Genomic DNA, 25117 nt, shown 5'->3' with positions numbered 1-25117 from the left:
ACACCCAAACAAGCACTTTCAGGTTAACTTTTCCTGGGTATTCGTTTAACATGCCGTCTTATTTGCCCTTTTGAGTTCCAGGAAATCTATCAGCACTGTACACCGCCAGTGGAATACACATTTGAGAGAGATCATTGCAGGTTGTATACATGAATCTACACAGGCCTAATAAGCAGACAGCCTTCGGTGGCAGGATCAGTGAAATGTTAGAGTAACGGTGAGTACTCTACAGAAAAGAGTGACCCATCCTTGTGTGGTGCCTGTGCACTTCAACTCCTTCCATATATGATTCTATTTTCCTGTCCCCAAAGTTTCTAAAAAAGCAATGTCTCCTAGTATCTGTGTGTTCTGTATGATTTTTAAGTCCAGAGGATACCCTATACACAGTTTAAACATTTAATTTCTTGGACAAAAATAATACCAGAGGCCGATGATCTTTCCCACCGAAATGGACAACTCTTATTCCCCATTCCAGGCATTGTCTCCAATATGGGTGGCTGGGAATTACTTTGCCTCAAGACCTATTCTGTGAAACAGGATAAGGGCCATGGCAGGTGGCACTCTGGCAAATCCTACAAGATCATCAGATCTTTAGGGAGCTGAGTGAGAGGACAGGATCATAATTAGCTAGTTTGCTTTGAAAAATGTCTTTTCCTAGGACTGGATTGACAGGTAGCTGGCAAATGTAGAGCAAATAAACAGATTCTAGTTATGCCATTATGACAGTATTGAAATTAATGCATTTGCATCAATTCATGCCTTTTGAGATGTCTTGAGCTCTACAGCTCCTACATAGAGGATGCTTTTTGAAGTTATCAGAAATGGGGCTTCTTGTTGTCATGGTATAGCATCAAAGACACAGCTGGAATCTGCTAAGCACTTTGTGTGTTGTAGAGATTAAGGAGGAAAATGGCAGCATGGAAGCAACAATACCGGTAATAGTAGCCTCTGTGACACCAGGGCGGGGCCTAGGGACCACTTCTCTGGGAGGGGACCCAGGCTTCTCATACTTGATGATGTAACCAGTAATCCTGGCACGGGGTGGCTGCCATGATACCAGCAAGGAGTTGGGTGTGGTGGCCAGGAAACGCAGGTTGGATGGTGCATCGATGGCTAAAGGAAAACAAAGTTAAGTCTCTAAGCAAATGAACAACCAAGAGAATTATGCCCACACTCTTTTCCCAGCCTTTATAAAAGTGTAGTTACCAGTGGAGGCGTCGATGACCACAGGGGAACTCCGAGCATTGTCATTCAAGGTGTACAAGTAGATCTTGTAGTCAGTGCCGGGTTGTAAACCTGGGATTTGTGAAGAGATGATTTGTATCTGATCTTGATTTACTAGGAAAATTTTTAAACTCATCTACAATTTTCGTGGTTCCTCGACCACCCTATATTCATATAGACCACAGAAGCGGTTCATATTTGAACAATAAATTAGAGCACGGCATGGGTGTTAACTGTTAATGAGAAACATATCTGGAAAGAAAATCACTGATGCATAGAAAGACACTGGCTAAAATAAATTTTAAAATACAAAATGCTATGTTAGCAGTGGCCATCTTAGGGGCTGGCCCGGTGGCGTAGCAGTTAAGTTCGTGCGCTCCGCTTTGGTGGCCCAGGGTTCACAGGTTCGGATCCCGGGCGTGCACCGACACACTGCTTGTGAAGCCATGCTGTGGCAGCATCCCATATAAAGTAGAGGAAGACAGGCATGGATGTTAGCCCGGAGCCAATCTTCCACAGCAAAAAGAGGAGGATTGGCAATGGATGTTAACTCCGGGCTAATCTTCCTCACAAAAAAAAAAAAAAAAAAGAAGTGGCCATCTCGGAGAATGAGGGATGAGCTCCTATTGAGTGTGTTGTTTCTTTATCGTAATCAGATGGTCACTGGTTGGTAACTGGAATCAGAATTTTAAATCTCAAAAAGACCTAAATTGACCCAGATATTGAACATTCTCTGACTATAACTTTGGTCTTTATGAAGTAGTGTTTGCTTTTCTAAATTTAATCATGCTTTATAATCTATGTTAATGTTAAGAACTATATATCACCATTTAGTGTGTTTTGGTTTTAAGCATTGTGTTATAATTTTTTTTTTATAAGAAAGTGTATATGGATGAAAGATCAAATTTTATGAATGGGACTTATGCCATTTCTCTGGCAAACATTAAACAAAGTCAGGCATTCACAGGACTAATCTGTTTCTGATCATGGTATGAAAATAAGTTTTTGAAAAATATAGCTGGGTTATCATAAAACATTGAAAATATGTTTAATCATGGGGCCGGCCCCATGGCTTAGCGGTTAAGTGCGCGCGCTCCACTACTGGCGGCCCGGGTTCGGATCCCGGGCGTGCACCGACGCACCGCTTCTCCGGCCATGCTGAGGCCGCGTCCCACATACAGCAACTAGAAGGATGTGCAGCTATGACATACAACTATCTACTGGGGCTTTGGGGGGAAAATAAATAAATAAAATTATTAAAAAAAAAAAAAAAGAAAAGAAGTGTAATCAGTGTAAGCGGTAGAATAACCAAACAGCTCGTTTATGTTGTGAATAGCAGTTAATAAATGTGGTCAGTACAGTGAGGTGTCTGACCTGTGATGGTGTAGCTTCTGATGTCCGGCTTGATGGTCCTCTGGATTGGAGGCTGGCCATTTGCTGGGATGGCATCGACCTGGAAGCCAGTGATGGTCTCAGTCTTGGTTCTCCAGCTAATGGTGATGGTGGTCTCAGTAGCATCAGTCACACGGGCCCTTCTTGGAGGGCTGACATCTGCATGAGATCATAGCTAGAGATTAGTGCCTGGCTGGCTCATATACGTAAGGTTTTTGTATTTTAAACTGTTTATTTTGCACCAAATACATCCATTTCTATACAGGATTAATAATGTGTAGATTTTCTCCTGTGGCATCCAGAGAGGAAAGTTGACAGTAACTAGGAAATATGGAAATATTTATCTCACATACCATTTTTTTTTCTGAAGAACTGAAAAGCTTTACAAATACTCCCAGTGGTTCCCAAGGCTAACTTTATAGTATCTACAAATACCTCAGTAAATGTTAAAATTATTAATTTATTATAATGTAAAATATGCATATTAGGATTATGGCCAGCCAGCAATAATATGTGCATGTATTGCTAGCATTTTGTCATTTTTATAGGACTTAATATTTTTTCTCTCAACAGGTGCAACACCATCCTTATTTTGTAAATGAAGAAACTTTGACATTTTATGTGATTTCTGGAAGAGCATACTGTGAGTTATTGATACAGCAGAAAACTAGAATTTGGGTCCAATTTTGTCCAATACTTATTGCACTGTTAAGATATTGCAGAAGCCAGCATGTCCTCCTCAAGCTTAACTCAATGAAAACAAATTATAACAAGTAGAGCATAAACTAGGTGTTAGTCCTAGTTCATAACACCAGCACTATAACATTATGAAGTGATCTCATTTATGTGCTAGTGGACCACTTTCTGGAGGGGCACAGAAGGCACGCGTAGTAAGTCAAAAAGATGGGCAAGCAATTTCCAAATTGGGAATCATTCCATTGTCAACTTAGTGATCTAGAAAATGATTTCCCATTCTTTAATTTTTGTTTATACAGAATGTTTGTTGATACTAAAAAGTTTGATTACTCACTCTCCAGAGTAGTGACGATTCCCTGAGCTGGTCTGCTTGTCAACGTGTCCTTAAGAGCATAGATGTTCACTTCGTATTTGGTGGCCACCTAGAAAGAAGAGCATGGTAAGCTTTAACAATGTGATCTTTGGAAGCCTAGGGATTTTCTCTACAGCTTTAGAAAAACACAATGGTTATAAAAGAAAAAATAAACTAGCAAAACCCACAGCACTGTAAATTCCTAGATTAATTTCACTCCTACACTGCAGATGATTAAGAACATATTTAAATTACATGAATTTAAAAATGCGCTTAGGGGTTAAGTGCAAGTAAGCCATAACTTACATACTTACATAAACAGATACAAAATGAGAAAAATGGGTATTAGCTTATTTTTCTCCTTTATGATCTGACAGGTGCAAATCAGGAATTTTTCTGACCATAGAGACGCAAAGAGAATGCTCTGTTCTATCTCTGAACTCTCCATAGTTTCTCCTGGAAGTGACCTTATGTTAAGAAGAACACCAATTTCCTAGGTTCCTGGCTAGTTTTCTGGGTACACATCTAGAAGGATTAAAAATGTTTTAATGAAGGTAGTGTCAGGCTGGGTTGGTACAAACTGGAGAATATTCCTTGCCAAGGTAACAGAGCTCAGAAAATGCATAACTGAGATGGATTTATGCATTCAGCCTATGGATATATAAATTGGCCCCCCCCCAGACACATACAACCTTTTATAATAAACAGAATACATTTAAAGAGCTGTCCAACATCCCAAGCTATTTATAACATTCTGTCCCAGACAGTCATCTGGAAAAGCTTAGGTCAACACAAAGAATTCTACTTCATACAAAATTATAATAAAATTATTTGATGGTAAAGGCAAAGAACACAATTATATTTATCATGATATTGTATTTCCACCACCTTAAACTGTGTAGGAGATGACCTACTTCTCTGTTCCAGTGAAGAAGGGCACTTCTTACCATGAGTCCTGATACAACCACAGATGTGCTATCAGGAGAAAGGTTGATTTCTTTCATTGGTCCAGTCTTCTCCTTGGGGGTCACCCGCACTCGATACCCAGTGAGCTGAACATTGGGTGCTGTCCACTGGGCAGTCAGGCTTGTTGGTGTAACCTGAGTGAATTTCAGGTCGGTTGGTGCAGGAATGGCTGTTGGGATGGTCATTGGTTAGAGATTATCTTATAGGAAATGGGGAAAAGGGAAAATAAAGTGAATTCTGAGAAGTAGAATAGATTGTGCTTGTTTGTTTAGGTGGGTTCCCTGATCAAGCCAAGATTCAGTACAAGGAGGGATGCCAAAATGAAGAAAATGTTTGCTGAAAAAACATGTTTTATATCCACCAATGCTCACAATCACTGGAAGCACTTGGGTAAATGCCAGAACTCTAAGAGACTTTAGGTATTTGAAGTTCTTTTAGCTTTCCCTTAAAAAATTTTAAAAAAAAAAGTCAAATTGGCTGATTAGTCATTAGGATTGATTTTCCATTTGTATAGAAAGATAAGCAATAGCCTTTTTCCTATATAAAATATCTTTGTATGGAAAACCATTTCACAGAGTATTCCATCCCCCAGAAGATAGAATTATGTTTTTATTCTCTTTATTTGGACCCCATGGCACATATCACTGCTAAATTTGAAGTATTCTCTGTGGTGCAGCATAAGAAGAAAGTTGGCTCACAATAGAAGCAGAAAAGAGAAGCAAAGAGCAATAATACAGATTGTCACCTCGAGGGTTTATGCTGTCATGAGGACACATCTTTAGCATTCCACTCTGCTTCAGACACAAAGCATAAGAAGATAAAGTATTGTGGAAAGCACTTGCCTTATCAACTGTTGCATGTGTCTAATTCTTAATCTTTTAAGCAAATTATACACCCAAAACATGATATCTAACCAGAGAAGGAAGGTCTTATCCACGTATTCTCAGAATCATGCTGCTAGAAATGGTTCAGTTTGGGTTCCTTTTTAAGAGTAAGCGCTAGGATGGCAAACTTCTTTCCCTTATATGTAGTGAGCATAACCACAGGGAGTCATAGTTTAGGAAATAATCCACAATTTTAGTATTATCTTCAAATATCTCACTTTATGGCCTCGCTTATAAGCCAAGTAACTCCAAAATTTCCTTTTATTAGACTTTAAATATCAGCTAAACTTTATTGTTTATTACTATTCTTCTTTAAGGAGGGTTTTCCCTAAGAGAGAGGCTGCTTTTCCTATCCCCCTACACGGGAATCAGTAGCCCGATAAAGTATAATTCATTCAGCAGGGCATAAAGCTGCTGCTCCCATGAGCACTCAGTGGTGCAATTAACGATATACCTGTGGACTGGGTTCCAATCAGGGGCTGGCTCTCCATATCATCGTGCAAGGCAACCACACTGACTGTGTACTCAGAACCCGGCCTGAGGCCTTGCAGCTCTGCAGTGTCTTCTTCACCATCAGGTGCAGGGAATAGCTCATGGATTCCATCCTCAGGGCTTGAGTAGGTCACCCTGTACCTGGAAACTTGCCCCTGTGGGCTTTCCCAAGCAATTTTGATGGAATCGACATCCACATCAGTGAATGCCAGTCCTTTAGGGCGGTCAATGTCTGTTAGGCAAATTAATGGTAAGAGGTTATGTGAAAAGCAAGTTGTGAAATAAGCATTTTTATAACATGCAAAGCAGTTTTGCAGATCTCATTTTCTCAGATGAATTAAATTCCAATTAACCCACTATTAAATGGAAAATTACTTGACACTTGCTTAAATAGTTTTGGCGTAGAAAATATTTAATGTCGCATCACTTATTAAAACATAGGTGAGATGCGTAGACATCTTAGCAAAATGTCCCCACAAGGCAGATTTATTTATATTAATTTTAAGATACCCTACCAAGAATTGTTTTTGCAATGTGTTGTTAGTTTCATAGACCTGGATTTTCTATACCTCGGAAGTGGTAAAGTTGATTTTCAATGTTAGATTCAGATCATTATAATCTGTCTTTAACTCTTTCTTTTCCCCGCTCTATTAAGTATTTACAGTAAACGCTGGTCCAGCTACAGTCCTCCAAATGCTCCAGACATAATAGCTTCATGAGTTACACGTCAATCAACTTTACCATCCAGTCATAGAAAAGAAGGTCCTAGCAAAATATTTTGTAGATTTGCTATAGGCAAATAAGATTTTGCTGAGGCCATTTGAGCAAAAGAAATTAAAGCACAGCACTAACTATGGTAGTTTCACAACTTCTTTCCCTATATGTTCATTGCTTGGCACTGAGAAGGAAAAATGTCAAGGGCTCAGCTCAAGATACAAACTAGCAAACAAGTTAGCTTTCACTATGCATAATCGCAAAAGATATACAGAGGGCATTCGGATGCCTAAGAACAAAATTTGACTTTGAAAATGGAAAACAAGCACTGGTTACGTACTGGTTACTGCTGTCTGAACTAGAGGCTGACTCTCTCCATTTCGACTCTGAGCATAGACACTAACCACATACTCCACTGTGGGCTGCAAGCCTTCGATGGTCATTTCTGTTTGATCTGCAAAGGGAGTGAAAAGCAAAGGCAACATCTATGTCATCCATTGTAAGGTCATCCAAGTGACTTTCAGAATTCGGTAGTAAACATGTAGTGGTCTAGAATTTTCATTTGTAGAATTATCATGAAAATATGGAGGAGTCAGACATGGATTTCCTTTTGGACAAACATGCTGATTGCTAATACCAATTATCACATTGGATTAAAGTCACATTAAAGGATAAGTCTAAAATGTAATATGATATCCCCAACGATGAATGATGCTGCTCTTGGAAAAATGAAAATTAACTTGACTTTAAGATATTGCCGTAGGATCCTAATTTCACAATTATTTAATATAAAAACGAAAATAAGAGCTAAAAGGATCTTAAAAAGTCAGGCCGTGTTTCTCTTGTTGATGTGCATGATAAACAAAACCACAAAGATGGATCTAATAACTTAAGATGACCACACCATCAAACAGAACCACGCATGTAAAAACAGAAGCGCATTTATCCTAAAAATTCTCCTGTGGAGGGAATTAGTAACAATCTTGAGCACTGAATTCAAAAATAGGGAAACTGTGACATCTGATATGAAAATGGATAGTACTCAGAGCCAGGTGGCCATTTATTTAAAAAAGCATCTTGTGTGGTCCTCCTCTGTTTATCCTGATGTAGGTGAGATGCTGGCTGTTCTTACCTGGACCTGTGGTTTTAGTTTTCGTTGGTCCTGGGCCATTTTTGGGGGTAGTGGTCACTCTGTAACCAGTAACAGGGGAACTCGAAGGCAGCCACCTGACACTAATGCTGTTGTCCTGGACGTCAGTCACTTGCATCTGGGATGGTTTGTCAATTTCTACAAATAAAAACAAAGAAAAACCAGTGAGGCTCCGGTCCATGGGGAGAAGACTAGACAAGTCCTTGTCTCCAGTTCTGGTACATATAGAATGATCTCTTACCACTATTAACAACTCACAGGTGTTTCTTTTGCAGAAACACAGAGATAGCTTTTGGGAGGTGGGGCATGTATCTAGATAATGTTGCCTATTTTCAAGATGGCTGCTTCATTCACAAAGAAACTACATTCCAAGTAGGTGTTTGTCTTCTTACCTTATCAGCTCATTCATTCATTAAGAAATATTTATTGAATACCCTCTCTGCCTGTCTCTATTGTAGGCACATGGAATACACTGATTAACAAAACAGACAAAAGTCCCAGCCCTTGAGGGTGCTTCTTTGTATATCTGGCTCAAAACTCGGATAGCTGTAGGCGTCGCTTTGTCTTATTAACAAAGAAAATCAATTCCACAATGAGGAAAATATCGTGAGAGACGATTGTACAAACTATCTGAGTAACTATGCTTATGTCACCCCAGAGAAGGAGCTGTTACCTGTTCGGTAATCAATGGAAATTGGCTTGCTGCTGGCTGGGCTGTCCCCTCGGCCAGTGACAGCATAAACGGTGATTGTATAGTCTACTCCAGGTTTAAGGCCACTGATGGTAGCTGTAGACTTGCTCCCAGGCACAGTGAACTCCTGGACAGGGCTACTTCCTCCTGTTGGAAAAGGGGTTAGTTCAAATGGTAAGAGGCCAAGAGATCCTTGAGGATCGATGAGTAAGTGAATTAACACATTGAGAGCAGCATATAAATCACACCTTTGCTATTCCCTTTAAAAAGTGCTATTAACAGGGCCCAAACAGGAAGGAATATTTATTTATGCATGTAGTAAACCTTGATAAGTGTATAAAAACTGTGAAAAAATTGCAGTTAATGCTATTTTAACATTCGAGCTTTAAAACATCACTGAGTTGTACATTAACATTAGGAGAGGGAAGAAGGAAAGTCTTCAACCCAGGACTGCATATATCGTGTTCCTTTTTCAAATTTTAATGGAACATATTCATGTTAAATAAAAATTTGAAAATACAGGAAAATAAAAAGAAGAAAAACACTTATCATTTCACCACTGAGAATATATTTGTGAATTTACAATCCTTTCTTCCTCAGCTCTCCCGTCCCTCCTCTAGTTATTACACAAACAACTTTTTATCTTGATTTTGCCACCAATTATATCACACATATTTTCCATGTATTCTTGGAAAAGACAAGGCTCCATCGAATGGATCTGCCACAGTGTCTTTAATTATGTGTCCACCTTTGGGCTTTCAGGTTCCACAAGACAGAATCTGACTTGATCAGAGCGTGAAATATCATTTTACTACCGCACCTGTTTCTCCATAGGTGATCCTGTAATATCTGACTGTGACGGCAGGAGCGTCCCAGCTGATCAACAGGCTGGTGGGGGTTGTGGCAATCACTTCCAGGTCCCTTGGAACATCAGAAACTAGAAAGACATGGGAAAGTTTTCACATCCGTAACTTTAAAACGATGCCCACGTTCATTCTTTGTTCATTTTCCAGATAATTGCCTTTACGATTCCTTCAAATGATAACATAAATACTATACAAAATTAGCAGAATTAAAAATTATGAACCATTCAAGATAAGAGGTTAAGGAGACAATTCAAATTATGATAAAATGATTATTTCAAATTTATTGAAAGGTTTTTTCCCCTCAACTTTTTATTTTGAAAAATTTAAAACAACAGAAAAGTTACAAAAATAATATAATGAACACCCATATCCCCTTCCCGCAGGTATTTGCTAAGTGGTAACATTTGCCACATTTGCTTGTCTCTCTCTCTCTTTGTGTCTGTCTTTTTGTTAGTCCATTTGAGACTAAGATGATGCTTCTCCCCTAAGAACTTCAGCATCTATCTCCTAAGAACAACAACACTGTTACATTAAAATAATTATGTTTTTAAGGAAACTTTGAAATAGAGTGTTTTCTATATTTTGAATAAAACTTTAGTTACTAGAAATGCATAAATACCTAAATCAGTTGAGAAATTTCTTGGGATAAAGAAATTATCTTCTTTAATATATCCTAAGGAGGAGATTCTCTCCACACACTCTCTCACTTCCCTGTCCATGTCTCATAACCATGATCTATTTTTTAAGGGATGATGATGACTCAGACAACACAAAGCTATTTCACAGAGGATCTGACCTACATAGGAAAGTCCTCCAAGTTTCTTGCAGACCAGAAAACAAGTTACCTGTTGATTGTTGGCCAACCAAGGGAGGACTCTCTTCTCTTCCATTAAGAGCAACGATGCTGACCACATATTCTGTGCCTGGACTGAGGTTGGTGAGGGTGATGGAATTCCGAGAGGGGGGCACTCGATCTTCTCGAGGTCTTCCACCAGTGTGCTCAGGATGATGGCGAATCCTGTAGCCAGTGATGCTGGCTCGAGGAGCAATCCAATGGACGGTGAAAGAGTTGGCAGTGATATCAGAAAAGTCGATGCCAGTTGGGGAATCGAGACCTGTTTTTCCCACCCAGGGGAGGAAGGGAGAGAGGAAAAAAAAAGACACCACCAGCTTAGGAAGTGAGAAAGAAGGTGGAGGAAACTAACATACATCCAACGTTTCTATCCTTTCTTATTCACACAATGAACTGCCACAAACCTCAGGTTATGATGCACTGATTCTAAGCCACACATAAACATCAAAATCATAAATTGACTCAGTTCAAAATGGCCAACTCAACCATTCTTTTCTTTTGCTAAGTAATCTAAGTAATTTATAGGTGTCATTACAGTAGATTTCTGCATCACTATTGAAGATAGGTATTTAAGATATTCTGGGAATTGGTATTTTCAAATGCTTCAGTGTTCAAGTATTCTATGTTTCTATCCTGTAAGTGTATCTCTCAAAGTAAGACAAGATCTGCCCACACTCAAGTTAAGTGTTTGGCTCTCAAAGAAGCTTCCTACACTCAATAGGGAATTGATATGTCAACAGGGTGGTAATGATGCCAAAGATAAGGCTCTCTAAAACTAGAATAAGACATCATCCTGGACAAATTACAATGCAAGTAATTTCTCATCAATCAGGAATTTAGTGCATTGCAAAAAAGTTAACAAGAATTTAGAATTTATCTCAAATTCAAATCACTTAACTTCTCTGGGACTTCCAGCAAATTTTTGTTTTAGTTATACCATTCACTTAGTCTAATCAAATATACACTCAAACCAAACTGAGATATCACAACTTCTTTTTGGAAGCAAGTGAACTATAATAAATAAAATTAATGGCTGTACTAAATTACACTTTTTTAAAGGGAAAAATTAATAGAAGTACTCATATTTAAGAAGGGACATACTATTATGAGATTCAATTCAGCTTCTTTTTTATAGTAAATGAATATTTCATCAAGTAGAAAAAAGAGATAAACTTATAGGCTTAGTAAAGGAGAGAAAATACTTTGATGATAATGATAGCATTGGGTCAGACATTGGACAAAGCTGCCAATGAGAAGGAATGTTCACTATCTCTAAATAATAGAGATTATGAGATATTATTCTTGGGACATTTTTTAAAAGGATAGACAACAAAGTTTCTGGACTCTTTTCAGTCCTCTCTGGAAGCAGAGAGTATAATCTTAGTGATTGAAAGTCAGGGAAATAGTCGAATATGGTGTCCTTTAATTTTTAAGACCAGTGATCAGAAAGTAACAACAAGGCTACAACCGCCACCACCACAAAAATGGAGATGTATTTTTAGAAGTAGCATTCCATTTTGCTATTTAAAACTGGTAAGTGAAAGCTACTTGATAAACATATTGCCAACATGACTCACCTGTTTTCTGTCTTCCTCTAAGAGGCGTGCTCTCGTGTTGTTCATAAACACTGGAAACACTGACTAAGTATTCTGTGCCAGGCAGGAGATCTGAAAGGCAAGCAGGACTTATTTTTAAATTGTGCTTGAAAGCATGAAAAATCAAAGCACCCTTGGGACTATTTCAACTGATAAAATATCCAAGAACCCAGTCCTACAGCCTAATTACACCTAACTGAACGTCGCTACCTGGAGATGGCTGTAATTAGGTGATAAGGAAGGTCACCTTGCCCTGTAGCATCTCTAAGCCCTGCCCCCAATTCTACCTTTGTGAGTGTGACTCAGCCAGATCCGCAATATGATGGAGTTGCTGCCACATAGTGATATTTCTATCATCCACTCAACAGTACGTCTGTTGAGGGCAGATGATGATAATGTCTCTGGCACTGTGGATTATCATTTACTCCTCACAACAACCCTTGGAGGTAGTTTGCTGCCTTTTAAAGCAGCTTTATTCCCATACAATAAACTGCCAATATTTAAAGCGTACAGTTTGACAGGTTGTGACATATGTGTACACTTGTGACACCATCACCACATTCAAGATAATGAACATATCTGTTACCTCCAAAAGTTTGGTTTACAATTACTCCCATTTTACAAAGGAGAAAACTGAGGCATGGAGAAGTTATCTTCTTTGAGGTACTTGCCCAAGGTCATAGAGGAGTTGACCCAAGCCAAGACCAGTGGTCTTGACAATGAACTTTTACTGGAAAAGAGTCATACTCCATAGGGAAAGTGATCAGTTCTGCCAAATTAAGGTGAGAGCAGAATACTCAGAAAAAATTAAATAGACATTACTGGGTATCCTCTTCTCTCATTTTGAGTTACCAAAAAAGGTACAGAGTAAGGTTTCTAATCATTGAACTCTGACCCACTAGACGCCATTGCCCTCCACACCATCTCCCCCTCAGAGTTTCTGCAGAGGCCCCCGCAAGGTTTGGAAAAGACTAGGGGACCAGATGCTTGGAGTCTACTTTCCTCCTGCCTGCTTGGCCAGAGGCAATCTACTTAACCACTGGGGACCTCAGTGCTTACACTGCTTCATCTGTAAGATAGCATAATAATGGCTGTTCTAGGAGGAAATAGTTTCCTTGGGATTTGAGTAGAATCTAGAATAAGACCTTGGAACACATGATGAACACGTGACAGGTCTGTGGCGAAGGAGGACAGACAGTGGTCCTGAAGCAGAGGCTTGTGTTAGGGTAATGCTGTAACTGCCGGTTCCAGAATGCTCCAGAACAGAGACAACAGCCCCGCTGATATGCAAACATAAGAATGTTCTCGCCCTCAGCCACAAAATGAGAAACCAAGACCATGGTCACACTGGGCTGCCTTTCATTCTCTACAATACGTTTGAAAATAGAGGATGTTTTCAGACCACCATTTGGTAATATACCTAAATGTGGGCTATTTTTCCCTTACGTCGAAACTTATACTGTTCTTGCATATGTATTTTTCTATTTTAGTGAAAATAATGAAAAGCAACATTTATGTGAAACACAGCAGCACGTTGCAGCCTACTTTTATTTTATATAATAAACAATGTCTATTTCAAAAGGGTAAAAACTAGAAAGAGACGATTTCCATAAATTATTGTTATTTTAGTGTCAACTGTCTTCTGAGTCTTCAAGCTTCAGAGAAATCCTGCTAACAGACTCTTTTTGAAGTACAAATTAAACTCCTAGCTCTTCTTCAAAACAGCTCCCTGATCGATCCTGAGTAATCAGCTGCTGTTTCTAAGTTTTCAAATGTTAAATAGATGACCTGCTGACACTTTAAAAAAATGAGAATAAAACATATATTGACACTATTTTCAATCTTTTTTCTCTCTCTAAACATTTATATTTAGTCATATAATTTCTCTTGACAAACATTTATTTGTATGTGCTTATTTGGAAGCAGAATTTGTTTGAAGTCTTTGAACTTCACTCCTGGTGTTTTTCCACCATGATGCTTAAAAAGTTGTAGATATCAAAGACATATTAACAATAAACAATAAACAATGACATCTTTCAAAATTGACAGAGCTGCTTGTTACATTCAGAATTTAGTCTGTCACTCTGTTGTAGCTATCTTGATCTTGGTTGGTCCTACCTGAGAATCAGAATTCTTTCCTTATACTCTAGCTTAGTATTTACCGAATAGATACACTTGACCGCTTACTCGTTAAGACCACTGCGTTGTCTGAAGGAGAAATGGACAATTCCGCAACATCTTCCTCATTTTTCACGGGTGAGTAGCGCACCAGGAGGTTGGTCAATTCAATGGATGGCGGTGGGGCCCAGGTGACACGCATCGTGTCTGGACCAACATTGGTGAATCGCAGGTCAGTGGGAGGAGGGACAGCTGGTTTCAAAGAAGAAGGAAGACTAAGTTAATGTAATGTTAACAGTAAAGCTAACAAAAATAGCTGGAAAGGTAAAACCAATACTTCATGCATAAAGGAAACGAATCATAATCATGCAAATAGTCTAATCTAAATCTAATCTAAATCATAGTGAGCTACTGTTAAAAATAAAACACTACGTACAGTACTGTTAGGCCCCTTTAACCTTTCTGCCGTCAATATATTTTAAAGAATGATTTTAATCGACTTTCGAATATGTTGATTTTAAGTACATTATTAACACCGCTGAAGATGATTTTATCCCAGGCTGAAGAGGCTTAAGTTGCCACACAGCAAAGAAAAACATAGCAGTACTTTCCAGAGAAACACATGCACACAGACAAGAACAGGAGAGTCCTGAATTTCCCCCGACATGAGTTGACTACAGCTACTGGCATAGCTACAATTCCATTCAGTGAATTCTACTTACAAGTGAAAAGGGCTCATGCAAATGGGTTCTCAGAGTGTTCCTTACCATGCAGGGCAGAGAACCTTTATAATGTTGCATGCTTGTCCCCAGACTGTGGTTAAAGAGGAGTTTCTTCACCTCATCATGACAGTCAAATCTAGAATGCTCCACAGTTGCCATTTCTCCTACCTCGAAACCACCCCCTTCCATTCTACTCTAAATTTCAATGGGTTTTGAGTCAGCTACAAAGAAGGATCATGGTAGTTTATCAAAGAGCAGAAGGAGGGGCTTAATGGTACATTTTGGAAGTATATTTTAACTGGTTCATTATACAATTCGATATTAATGTTAGATATTTAAAAACAACTACGGTCTGCAAATTCGATTAACCTTTGCTATTTTGTATTTAATAGATCAGATATCTGTATTTCTCTAGCTTTATACATATTTGTGGTTTAAATGAAAGTATAGTCAAGACTACTTGCACATGTCTTCATCCAATCAGTTTAGCGTATGCATTCGATTCCTCACCCTTCAGTGCGCCCTCTCTTAATCTTTGGCAAGTTGCTGGCTGTTCCCTGGAAACATCCATATTTAACCAGAGTGACTGGTGGCAGCATGCAACACCATCCATGTCTCAAACACAGAAGTTTTCAAAATTCACCCGTTTGTTGTGTCAGCGTAGTGGGGGCACTCTCTCCGCCATTAATGAGAGTGATAACGCTGATGTCATAGTCAATGCCGGGTTCCAGCCCTGTAACTGTGTAGTATCCTACTGAGGAGTCCACAAAATCTTCAAAAATAGGGATACCTTCTCCTGCTGCAACTACTGTGATGCGATACCCAATAATGGTGGACGAGTTTAGCGGGGTCCACCTCAGGCCGATGCTTGAATCGGTTATATCAACAAAGCTTAGGTCAGTGAGTTGGGGCACCTCTATTGAGTTACAAAGCAAAGGGGGGGGGCAAAAGGAAATAGAGGCAAAAAAGAGGAAAAAATAAAGCAGTGTACATCAGGTTACTAGTGGTAAAATTGACGGAATGTTAAAGCAATGATGGTAATATGCAATCTCTTCCAATGGTAATATGCAAATTATCTGAAATGATTTCCTGAGCATCATGAATAGTTTGCTTCCCTGGGAGAATAAAACAGGTTACAATATTCTTTTAGGGATTTTCTGTCACTTTGAAAATGTTTCTCAACAGTACATTACATTTAAACCTCTCAGGTTCCTAAAAATTATAGGCCTGTTTGAGATGTCAAAACCATTCCTAGCACCTAGACATAATAATATCTGTAGTAAGTATCAGCAAGTCTAAAAAAGTCCAAAACTTTTTTAGTAGGAAAATAAAGCTTGCATTAAGAAGGTTTAAAAAAAAATGGTTGATGAGTTTTTCTTTTTTTCCCCATACAAAAACTCATGACAACATTGTATCCATAATGCCAATGCATTATGAATGTATGGTGTGAAATGTGCCATTCAAAAGCACGTTCAGGCAGAAGACAGATAAGCCTGAGTCCAAGGCCACTGCCAAATTTTGTTTAATTCATAATTAAAGTTATTTAATTAGCATTAGTAAAAGCATTCTACCAAATAATGCAAAGGGGAACACAATCTGTCCAATGTTTTTATTCTGTCATAATCCAATTTTGGACAATCAACAAACCTATCCCTAGACAGGTCTTTTCAATGTTGTCTTTTAATTCACAAGAAAGAATACCCTGAAGGTATGGCCTTTCTTATTTTTTCTTTCAATTTTTAAACAGAAGGATTAGAAACTGCCAGATGAAGAATTGGATGTGTCAACCAAGTGCTATTTCAAGGCTCACATATGGAGACAAATACTATTTTATAGACAGCTGTTGAAAATTGGTAGGGACTGTAAAATCAGGCACAAACGTACTGATGGGATGCATTTACCATATTACTTTTAGCCTGTCAGTACTGAGTACAGACACATGACATTGTTTTAGTAATATTTCCACGTGAGCGGACAGTACAGGGTTAATGCCATGGTTGTCACTCAATTACATACCCATCGCAACAAACAGCATCCCAGTGAAGCACAGACAGTAAAGCAGTGTTAACAGCAAGCATTTTCCCAAATAGTTGCTTTGACTTCATGGTTTTGGAGAGTGTGGTTGAGGGGTCAGAATTAAATCCCAAATATATCTGACACACTCAACCATCTAGGGATTAAGATGTTAATCCCCCCTCTTATTGAAACTGCCACTCTGAGGATAAACAGCTTATTCTTCCATTACCTGGGACGATGGTATCAGAGATAGGGGCACTTTCCTTGTCATCTTTGACAGCGTAAACACTGACATTGTACTCCAGGCCAGGACTCAGGTTTTCGAAAGTGCAGGAACTCTGATCTGCATGGACCACTTCTTCCAAAGAATATCCTTGTTGGCCATTTGTAGGAGTGGTGCTAATTCTATAACCAGTAATGTCTGGAGAAAACAGAAAGGAAGACGGTACTGCATGGAGCATCTGCAGTCCAGAGCATACTAAACTAGACTCCAATGATGGCCCCACGAAGGGGAATGGGGAACGGACTCGGCATTTACTGAGGACTCTACTGTCATTCAGTGCTCACAACAACCCTTCAGGGCAGGTATTAATCTCCTCAGCTCAAAGAAAACCTTGGAAAGGGGAAGTGATTGCCAAAGGCTTTTCTGTCTCCAAATTCCACGCCCTTCTACCACCCTCTTCCTTAACGGACCATCTGCAGGACAGCTGAGGAATATTCCATTTTACCTGCTTAGTATGGAATGGCTCTCAACCTTAGGCACATTCCCCAAAGCAGACTCTCCTAATTTACGAGGTCTGAACCTATGAGATTTACAGGAAGGGAATAAGGAAAAGGAGAAAGAGTGAAAAACTAAAGTGGCTATACTTATTCAAGAGAGAGAATATTAACTGCTGAAGACTTCAAGGATCATAGAAATTCGGCAGAAAGAGGGTTGAGGGGGAGGAGAGAGATATTCATATTAAAACAGTGATGACTAGAGATCTGCAGAGACAAACTAAAAGTAAAATGAGAAAGTATATTTAAGTTAAACTTACTAAAGGGCAAGGAAATGACAGTGTTATTTTGTCATTAGGAACAGGGTGAACACTGAAGTATATACCAGGAAATCCAACCGGATGGGCAATAAATGTTTAGGTCATTATATGTGTTAGTGACCATCCAGATAGAGGGCTAGACCATCCATTCAGACCAAATATGAATGATCCAGCTTCCAACAAGCACGAAACGTGCCAACTAAAAGTTTCAAATTTAGAGTAATTTGTCTGGAAATAGCATAGCTTTGGCTTAAACAATGTTTCCACAGATGATGAAAACTTTCCCCAAATCACTCTACTTCAGAGGGGGATTAAAAAGGATATTTTGAGCTAGTTTCATTGTGTGTGACTGCACATATTGATCAGATTTAGAGATAATTGCCTTAGCTGTGTGCCCAAGCAAAGGTAAGAAACTCTTCAAAAAATTACAGTAAAATTAGAAATAGTGAGATAATAAACTAGATATAGCCCTTAAATTAAGAAATATAGCAGTTATGGATGCAATCAACATTAGTTGGAACTTGTTTTTGTCTAAGTTAGAAATTTCTCAATAATGAGTATCGTGATATTTCATCAGTGATTCCCCCAATATTAAATGATTACATTTTAGTTAACATTTCTCATTTAAAGAGACTTTCATGTGGGCTTGGCAAAGGCCAGGAATTTCTCCTGTCATTGCCATGGTACATCATGCTACTTGAATATTGCTATAGGTGTCTTTACACATTTTAGGATTTTATAAATAATTTTCAATATGTGTTCACAAAGAGTTTAGACAAAAGCTTCATTTAAAGCTTTAAAAATAGTCATGGAACTTCATTTAGCCAAATTTCTCAGTATTGACTATAAATAAAACAAACAAACAAGATCCAAATATGTGATATTGGGTGTGAGAATAAGTCTGAAAACTTATGTTACACTCCCAGTTCTGTAACATTTAAAATTTGTGACTACGGGTAATTCCATTTTTTCTGAGTCTCAGTTTCCTCATTCTGTAAAATGGAGGTCATTCCACCCTTAGATTTTTGTGGTGCAACTCTTGACAAAATATTTGTAAAATTTCATTGACTGATAAACTTAGGATCTATGATAACTCACAAAAGGAAAACTATATAGTACAACTTCAGCCATTTGCTTGGCAATTTTGAATGCCAATGAGCAAAAGGCACCTTCCAGAATGCTTTTCTTCATGATTCCCTACAACTGGATAAGGAATGTTCTGTTCTCTTTCCTGATTTAAATAAACATGCAGTAAAACCCCCTACATGTCGCTCTATGATGTACACTCATGGACTCCTGTATTTTTTATGGAGAGCTGGTTACTTAGAATTTTGACCTTATCTTTCTTTGAAAGGAACATAGTTTCTAAAACGTCTGTCTTGGGAAGGTATTGCATGCACTTGCCCTCTGATACATCCCAGGCTTACCTGGGGTGGTGCTCCTCTCCCAGGAGACCGTGAGCACCCCAGTGTCGGGGTTTGCCTCCAGGTGCAAGTTCGTTGGTGGAGACAATGCTATGCAGAAAGAAAATTTTAAATTAAAAGTTAAAGCTAACACAAAGCACTGGATTTCTGGAATGTTTCTCTCTCTCCCTCCCTCCTTCTCTTCCTTCCAGGAATTAATAAAGATATAGAAGTTGTACTATGAAACCATGGTGGACAGCAATTCTCTGAGAGATTTTTTTTACAATGAATGATTTTGCGACACTATTGAAATTCTTTCTGTCTTGCCAGTTCGTAAATATTTCCGACATGGAAAGAACACTTCTGATGCCACAGAATACATGACAGGAGTTGAACTTGCCACTCCAAATTTAGAAATAGCTAGTAATATATGTAGGGATGGGATCTTTCCCCTGTGCCGTTACCATAAGTAAAAAGTAATACTGATTTTAGCTATTTTTCAAAAGTGGAACAGTTTAAAAAACTGAAAAAAAAGGGGCAAAGAACTCCTCTTACGTGTCACCACTTTCCTCACAATCGGCGCGTCTCTCTCCTGCCCGTCTCTCAGGACTGAGATGGTGTAAACGTATTCCACGCCTGGAGTCAGGCCAGATACCACGATGCTCCCTGAGTCTGAAGTCACTTCTCGCGGTGCTTCCCCTCCCTGGCTTGGTCGTACACCCAGCTAGAAGAAGAAAAGCAAAATAAACACCTAGGACAAATACTTCCAGAGCCAAGTTACTGCTGAGAGGTTGTGGTTATGCTTCGTATAATGTGAGCTCCTCAGGAAGGAACACTGTGCTTTCAGCAGGGAATGAGTTGGGGCCTTCCTTCAGCTCTCTTAGATACTTTAGCCGGAAATTCCCTGAATGGGGGGTGGAGGGGGGCGAAGTCGGGGAGGTATCCTCCAAGACACTGCATTAAGGTGGCTTGTGATGGAAGGTTCCAGAGAAATGTCATTACCTACTGTATTGCTTGATAAATAATCTCCTGGTATAAACCAGAGGCACACAGGGGCTTTGGGCCACATGGCAGTTCATTTCTATTTTCTTTTTGCTGGAAGAAATCCTCTAGGTCTCTCTCCAGTCAGTTAACATTCAATTTAAAAGTAACAGACCCTGTAACTCTTTGTACTTCAAAAACACTCCTTTTGAAGAAGTATATTCATCGCTTCAACTACAGGGTGATATGTTACTAAAGAAGAATTAAAATGAATGTGCCTATAATTTTTAATCTTTTCAATATTTTATTTCAAAAATTTAGGTAATGTTGTGTCATTAAGCAGTGTTCAACTCTAGAGACATTCTTCCTCATTATAAGGCCTCTGAAACTCAGAATGACACTATTAAGGGAAATTTAAAGGTATATTAAATCTTCAAAAAGGATTTCTCTGTATTTAAGTAGCATAATCATTAATATGGCCATTCGCTTATTTCAAAAAAGAAATGACCTTTGGCATATTTTTTTAAACAATCATGGGGATTTAGTCTTGATTTCCAATTATAATAAATATTTCTCCCCCCACAATCTAAATGCCAAAGAAAAGAATTCTTTTAAACATATTCATTTGCATTCATCGCTGTCTTAATATCATTACTTTAAAGAACACGAATCCAGCCATCTACAGGGAAGACCTTCATCTTAACTTCTATTAAGAGATTCACCCAAGGGGCTTTGAACAGATTGAGATGAAACCAATTGGATGAAAATGTGGTTATTAAGTGACTCTGAGTTTAACTGGTCTCCCTAAATTGGTTTTCTTGAACTTGTTGACATCCATTTAGAACAACACAACAAATAGTGTTTCTCTATGTATTTTTAAATGTAATTCCCTGGGGGAAAGGATGGAGAAAATAAGATAACAACTAACAGTTCCACACTAACGTTTCACCGTTTGTAAAGCATTTTCACTGCCTCGGTCCATCCTTCGAGCAATTCAGTGAGCCAGAAGCACCGTTATGCCCTGACAACGTGGTCAGAGAGGTGCGAACAGAAACAGGCACAAAACCCAAGTCTCTTGACTCCTGAACATCCTGTTTCTACCACATCCAGAAACATGAGGGCACCTCGGGGCTCTGTCACCAGAGGTTAGGAACACCTGCAATTTACCTTAAAACCAATCCTCGGAGCAGGCGTCCATGTGATCACAATGGTGGTCTCAGTCACCTCTGTGTTGTATGGTGGAATGGAGCCCACAGATTGCACTGTGAAAGGGAATCAACACACGTGTTCAAACCTTGGAATCACAGGCGATTGCACAGAACGTAGATAGCAAGTATTTTTATCAAGAACCTCAGTTTAATCAGCTAGTGGATCCAGGATGTAACACATGTTTCCTCACTGGGTGAGAATTGAGAGCAGATCAGCATTGCTCAGCCTTTCATGTGCCACACAAATCACCTGAGACCTGGCTAAAACGCAGGTTCTGATTCTGTAAATTCACCAGGGGACTAGGTCGTTAGCATTTGTGCAACGCCGATGCTGCCAGTCCATGAATCATACTTGAGTAACAAGGGGTTAGAAGAGCTCAGAGGACCCTTTCAACACCTTGGACTCTATGATTTGCGTCTTTTCATCATGTTTGGGATTTGAGTTTGATGACAATAAATTTCCCCATATCGTCAGTATAAAATCTCATATAAAATGTAAAACTGGTCACCAAAAACTAATTATCATTTTGCTTCTTAATCATTAATTTGAGAACAACGGTTAAATTATAGATGGTGATCTAAAGATAGCTTTATGCTGAATTATTCCATAAGGATGGCCAATTATTTTTGGTTGCAAAAGAAATGCCATTTAAAAATTAAACAAAATTTGCCACCATGAATGCACTTATAAATTCTAAAGATTCTTTCCCTAAATATGTGATTACTCATTCAGATTAATCATATCGCACAAGTTTAGTATTTTGCCACTGGAATTAGGAATTATAATAAAAGTTTATTTCATATCTCCTAGCATCCTGATATCATTGTTATTTCTCTTAGTGAAAATATTACTTTAAAGAAACAAGAAAAGAAAGGAAGAGAAAGAATATGTGTACACAAAGTTAAGACAGACATTTTCAACAATCCCACGAACCTTATTTAGAATCTCTAAAATATAATTGGCTGAACAACTAAATCTTGTAGGAAGGGGAATAAGCATTTTAATAACAGGCTGCTACGGGAAAAACGAGGTCTCAGAAGCAAAGACATTTGAGTAGGGTGCGCCAAATTCAAGGGTTTCAAGTGTGTTCATAGCCCTGGTCACATGTTTGATGTCTTCACAATTCCTTCCTCTTTACGTCCCAGCCAAATTCTGTGCCCACTGGGAAAATACCTATTAAATGCATTTATACTAAATTATGAATGGCTGATGAGACAAAGATTTATGCTCCAGAGTTATATAAACGGAGACGAAAAGTGTTAAGACTCTAGTCATTACTCACTTCTGGTCAATTATTTTTTCTTTGTTATGTGGGAATTTAGGCCTAGCGTTGCAATTCTATCACTTTTTTCAGTCTTGATTTTAACGTGCAATTTAAAAAAATTATTTTTAAAATATTATGTGGGAAAAAGTAAAATATATATGTGGGCCTCTTTGCAATGGCTACTCTAATGGCTGAACTGAAGTAGCACTGGTTTGGTGAGCTATTTCATAAGTATGTTGTTATTTTGATGGCGTTTTCAGGGGTACTAGGATGAGTGACCTGTGATGCCTTCCCAGAGCCTCTGAAATCATGCACAACTTGGCTGCTGCTGACTTTGCCATAATGCCATCGCCAGCCCTGTGTGACCACGTTCATGGCCACAATAAAGAATTCAGAGAGCAGTCAGCTTCTTTCACTGAACATCTGTGAAAGCCACAACTTTTTCACAAATTACATTCTCCTCAGTCATCTTGGGCTTTAAGATTGGGTGTTTTCTATTGCTTGAGCCAGCCAGCTAGAATCTTCCCAAGTTTAAGACGATGCTCTCTGCCTGGGAAGACCATTACAGGAAAATCTCCAAACCACAAACCCACGAACTGATGTCAAACAAAGGATGTGACTGTAAGTATGAGCTACGGGTTCTGGCAGTCTTGTTAGATGAAGAACAGCCTGGTTGTTAAAGAAATAAAATTTGCCCTATTTATAAAAGAGTAAGCTGACTTTTCCCCAGAAACAGCTTTCCACCCGCCTCAAACATTGGCTCTTAAGAATTTAACACAAGTTATAAAACCCAGAAAAGTCATTCCCAGAATTCAGCTTGGTAAGACGGTAAAAAGCAACAAAAACTTAAAGCAATTTTAAAAATACGCAAGCCCTGCTGATGTTGACAGCCTCAGAGAGTACTTGAAGTTCAAACAAAGTCGTAGAATCCCCTGCTTACGTGGGTTTATTTCGATCTAAGCTTGGTTGAGCTGTTCTCGTCCTCACTCATTCTTTAGTTAACCGTCTATTCAACAAATATTTTTTGAAAATACACTGTGTGCAGCGCACTATGTTAACCTTTAAAATTAGTTTTGACTAGGGGCTGGCCCGGTGGCTCAAGCGGTTAAGTTCTCGCGATCAGCTGCGGCGGCCTGGGGTTCGCCGGTTCAGATCCCGGGCGCACACCGAAGCACCGCTTGTCAGGCCATGCTGTGGCGGCGTCCCATATAAAGTGGAGGAAGATGGGCATGGATGTTAGCCCAGGGCCAGTCTTCCTCAGCAAAAAAAGAGGAGGATTGGCAGATGTTAGCTCAGGGCCGATCTTCCTCACGAAGAAAAAAAAATTAGTTTTGACTATCCATACTTTAAGTCAAATAGAATTATATTTTGTATAAATGTATTGTGCAGAGCATAAAATAACACATATGTATCCAACATATCAGTCTCCAAAAGTACTTGAAGTAGTCTATATTGACCCACTCCACTCCACTTAATTATTGTTAGATCATTAAAAATGTTTTTTCTTTATAATAGGCACTCTATCCAACATAGGAAATGACATAAAATACATCTCATGTTAAGGAGTAAAAAAAGATAATATGTAGAATCATATGTGGTTAATAAAAGACTAAATCTATTGAAATATCAATTCTAATGCAGTGACGGGCATCCATAAGAAATAGATTATTTACAAGAAATACAAAGACATTGATTTCACGTTAACAGATTTTAAAGTATCTTAGTACCATGTAACATAAAATAGCAAAATTTAAAGGTTAACTTACAAATAAAAAGCAGATTTTACTTGCTTATGATTAGCAGTTACTTACGAAAAAAGACTTCACTAGCCAAACTTCATAAGCCAAATTTAAATGGAAACAAATTTTTGGTAAATTATATGAATTCCTACAGGGAAAAGTTTATAGAGAATTTACTTTGGGAAATAAATTCCAAAGTTATTTACAAACTAAGCTTATATTCACTTTTTGAATGCTTTTTAACATCTGTATTTTAAACTTAGCCAAAGAGAAAGATTTGTTGAAAGATTTTAGAAAATTGTAAACTAGTTCATAGTTGCAATATATGCTGAAAAAAGCGTTAAGTGCTTCTGCAATTCAAAATGCTGAGTTAAAACTAACAAATATTGCTCAGGTAGAAATAAGGTGTCTCATAATTCTTTGTAATGTAAATGAAATGTCTCTAATAGAAATCAGTTTATGAATACAGGCCTTTATTGTGATGTAAATATGTTACAAGATTTAAGGCCACTTCCTGTAAAACTCTAAGCAAAAAACAGACATGACTAAAAACTATTGTCAGTACTTTGCCCCCTGTGGAATTTCAAGAGTAATTTGAGGAAAAAAAGAAAAGCTATTCTGTTCTGCAGAAATACTTTAATCTGCTGCAGTCAACACTCATAAAGAAATCATTTCTTTGGCTTCTTGTTCTGTTGGTTTCTATTCAATTGGTAGATGTTTTTATTCTACATTGACTGCTATCATTCGATACTC

At 38.5% G+C, this 25117-nt stretch overlaps 1 protein-coding gene across 2 annotated transcripts in view; it reads right to left on the bottom strand.

Moving 5' to 3' along the window:
- Positions 1-25117, bottom strand: part of FN1 (fibronectin 1) — a 66794-nt gene that overhangs the window by 12546 nt on the left and 29131 nt on the right. Inside the window, exons 21-38 of one of the 2 annotated variants that reach the window (XM_004427520.3) lie at positions 21320-21414; positions 19727-19895; positions 19196-19282; positions 16961-17152; positions 15359-15631; positions 14063-14245; positions 11858-11947; positions 10273-10542; positions 9382-9498; positions 8544-8708; positions 7853-8008; positions 7061-7174; positions 5969-6238; positions 4612-4799; positions 3647-3734; positions 2599-2775; positions 1207-1296; positions 934-1113 (exon numbers count right to left, since the gene is read on the bottom strand). In XM_004427520.3, the coding sequence (XP_004427577.1) occupies positions 934-1113; positions 1207-1296; positions 2599-2775; positions 3647-3734; positions 4612-4799; positions 5969-6238; positions 7061-7174; positions 7853-8008; positions 8544-8708; positions 9382-9498; positions 10273-10542; positions 11858-11947; positions 14063-14245; positions 15359-15631; positions 16961-17152; positions 19196-19282; positions 19727-19895; positions 21320-21414 (2904 nt within the window). The remainder of the gene's footprint in view (positions 1-933; positions 1114-1206; positions 1297-2598; positions 2776-3646; positions 3735-4611; positions 4800-5968; positions 6239-7060; positions 7175-7852; positions 8009-8543; positions 8709-9381; positions 9499-10272; positions 10543-11857; positions 11948-14062; positions 14246-15358; positions 15632-16960; positions 17153-19195; positions 19283-19726; positions 19896-21319; positions 21415-25117) is intronic. The other variant, XM_004427521.3, reaches the window with a different exon arrangement.

The sequence above is a fragment of the Ceratotherium simum genome, chromosome 37 (assembly GCF_057802395.1).
Source record: "Ceratotherium simum simum isolate JZ-2026a chromosome 37, ASM5780239v1, whole genome shotgun sequence".
Classification (NCBI taxonomy): Eukaryota; Metazoa; Chordata; class Mammalia; order Perissodactyla; family Rhinocerotidae; genus Ceratotherium; species Ceratotherium simum.
This window is presented reverse-complemented; position numbering and strand designations above follow the sequence as displayed.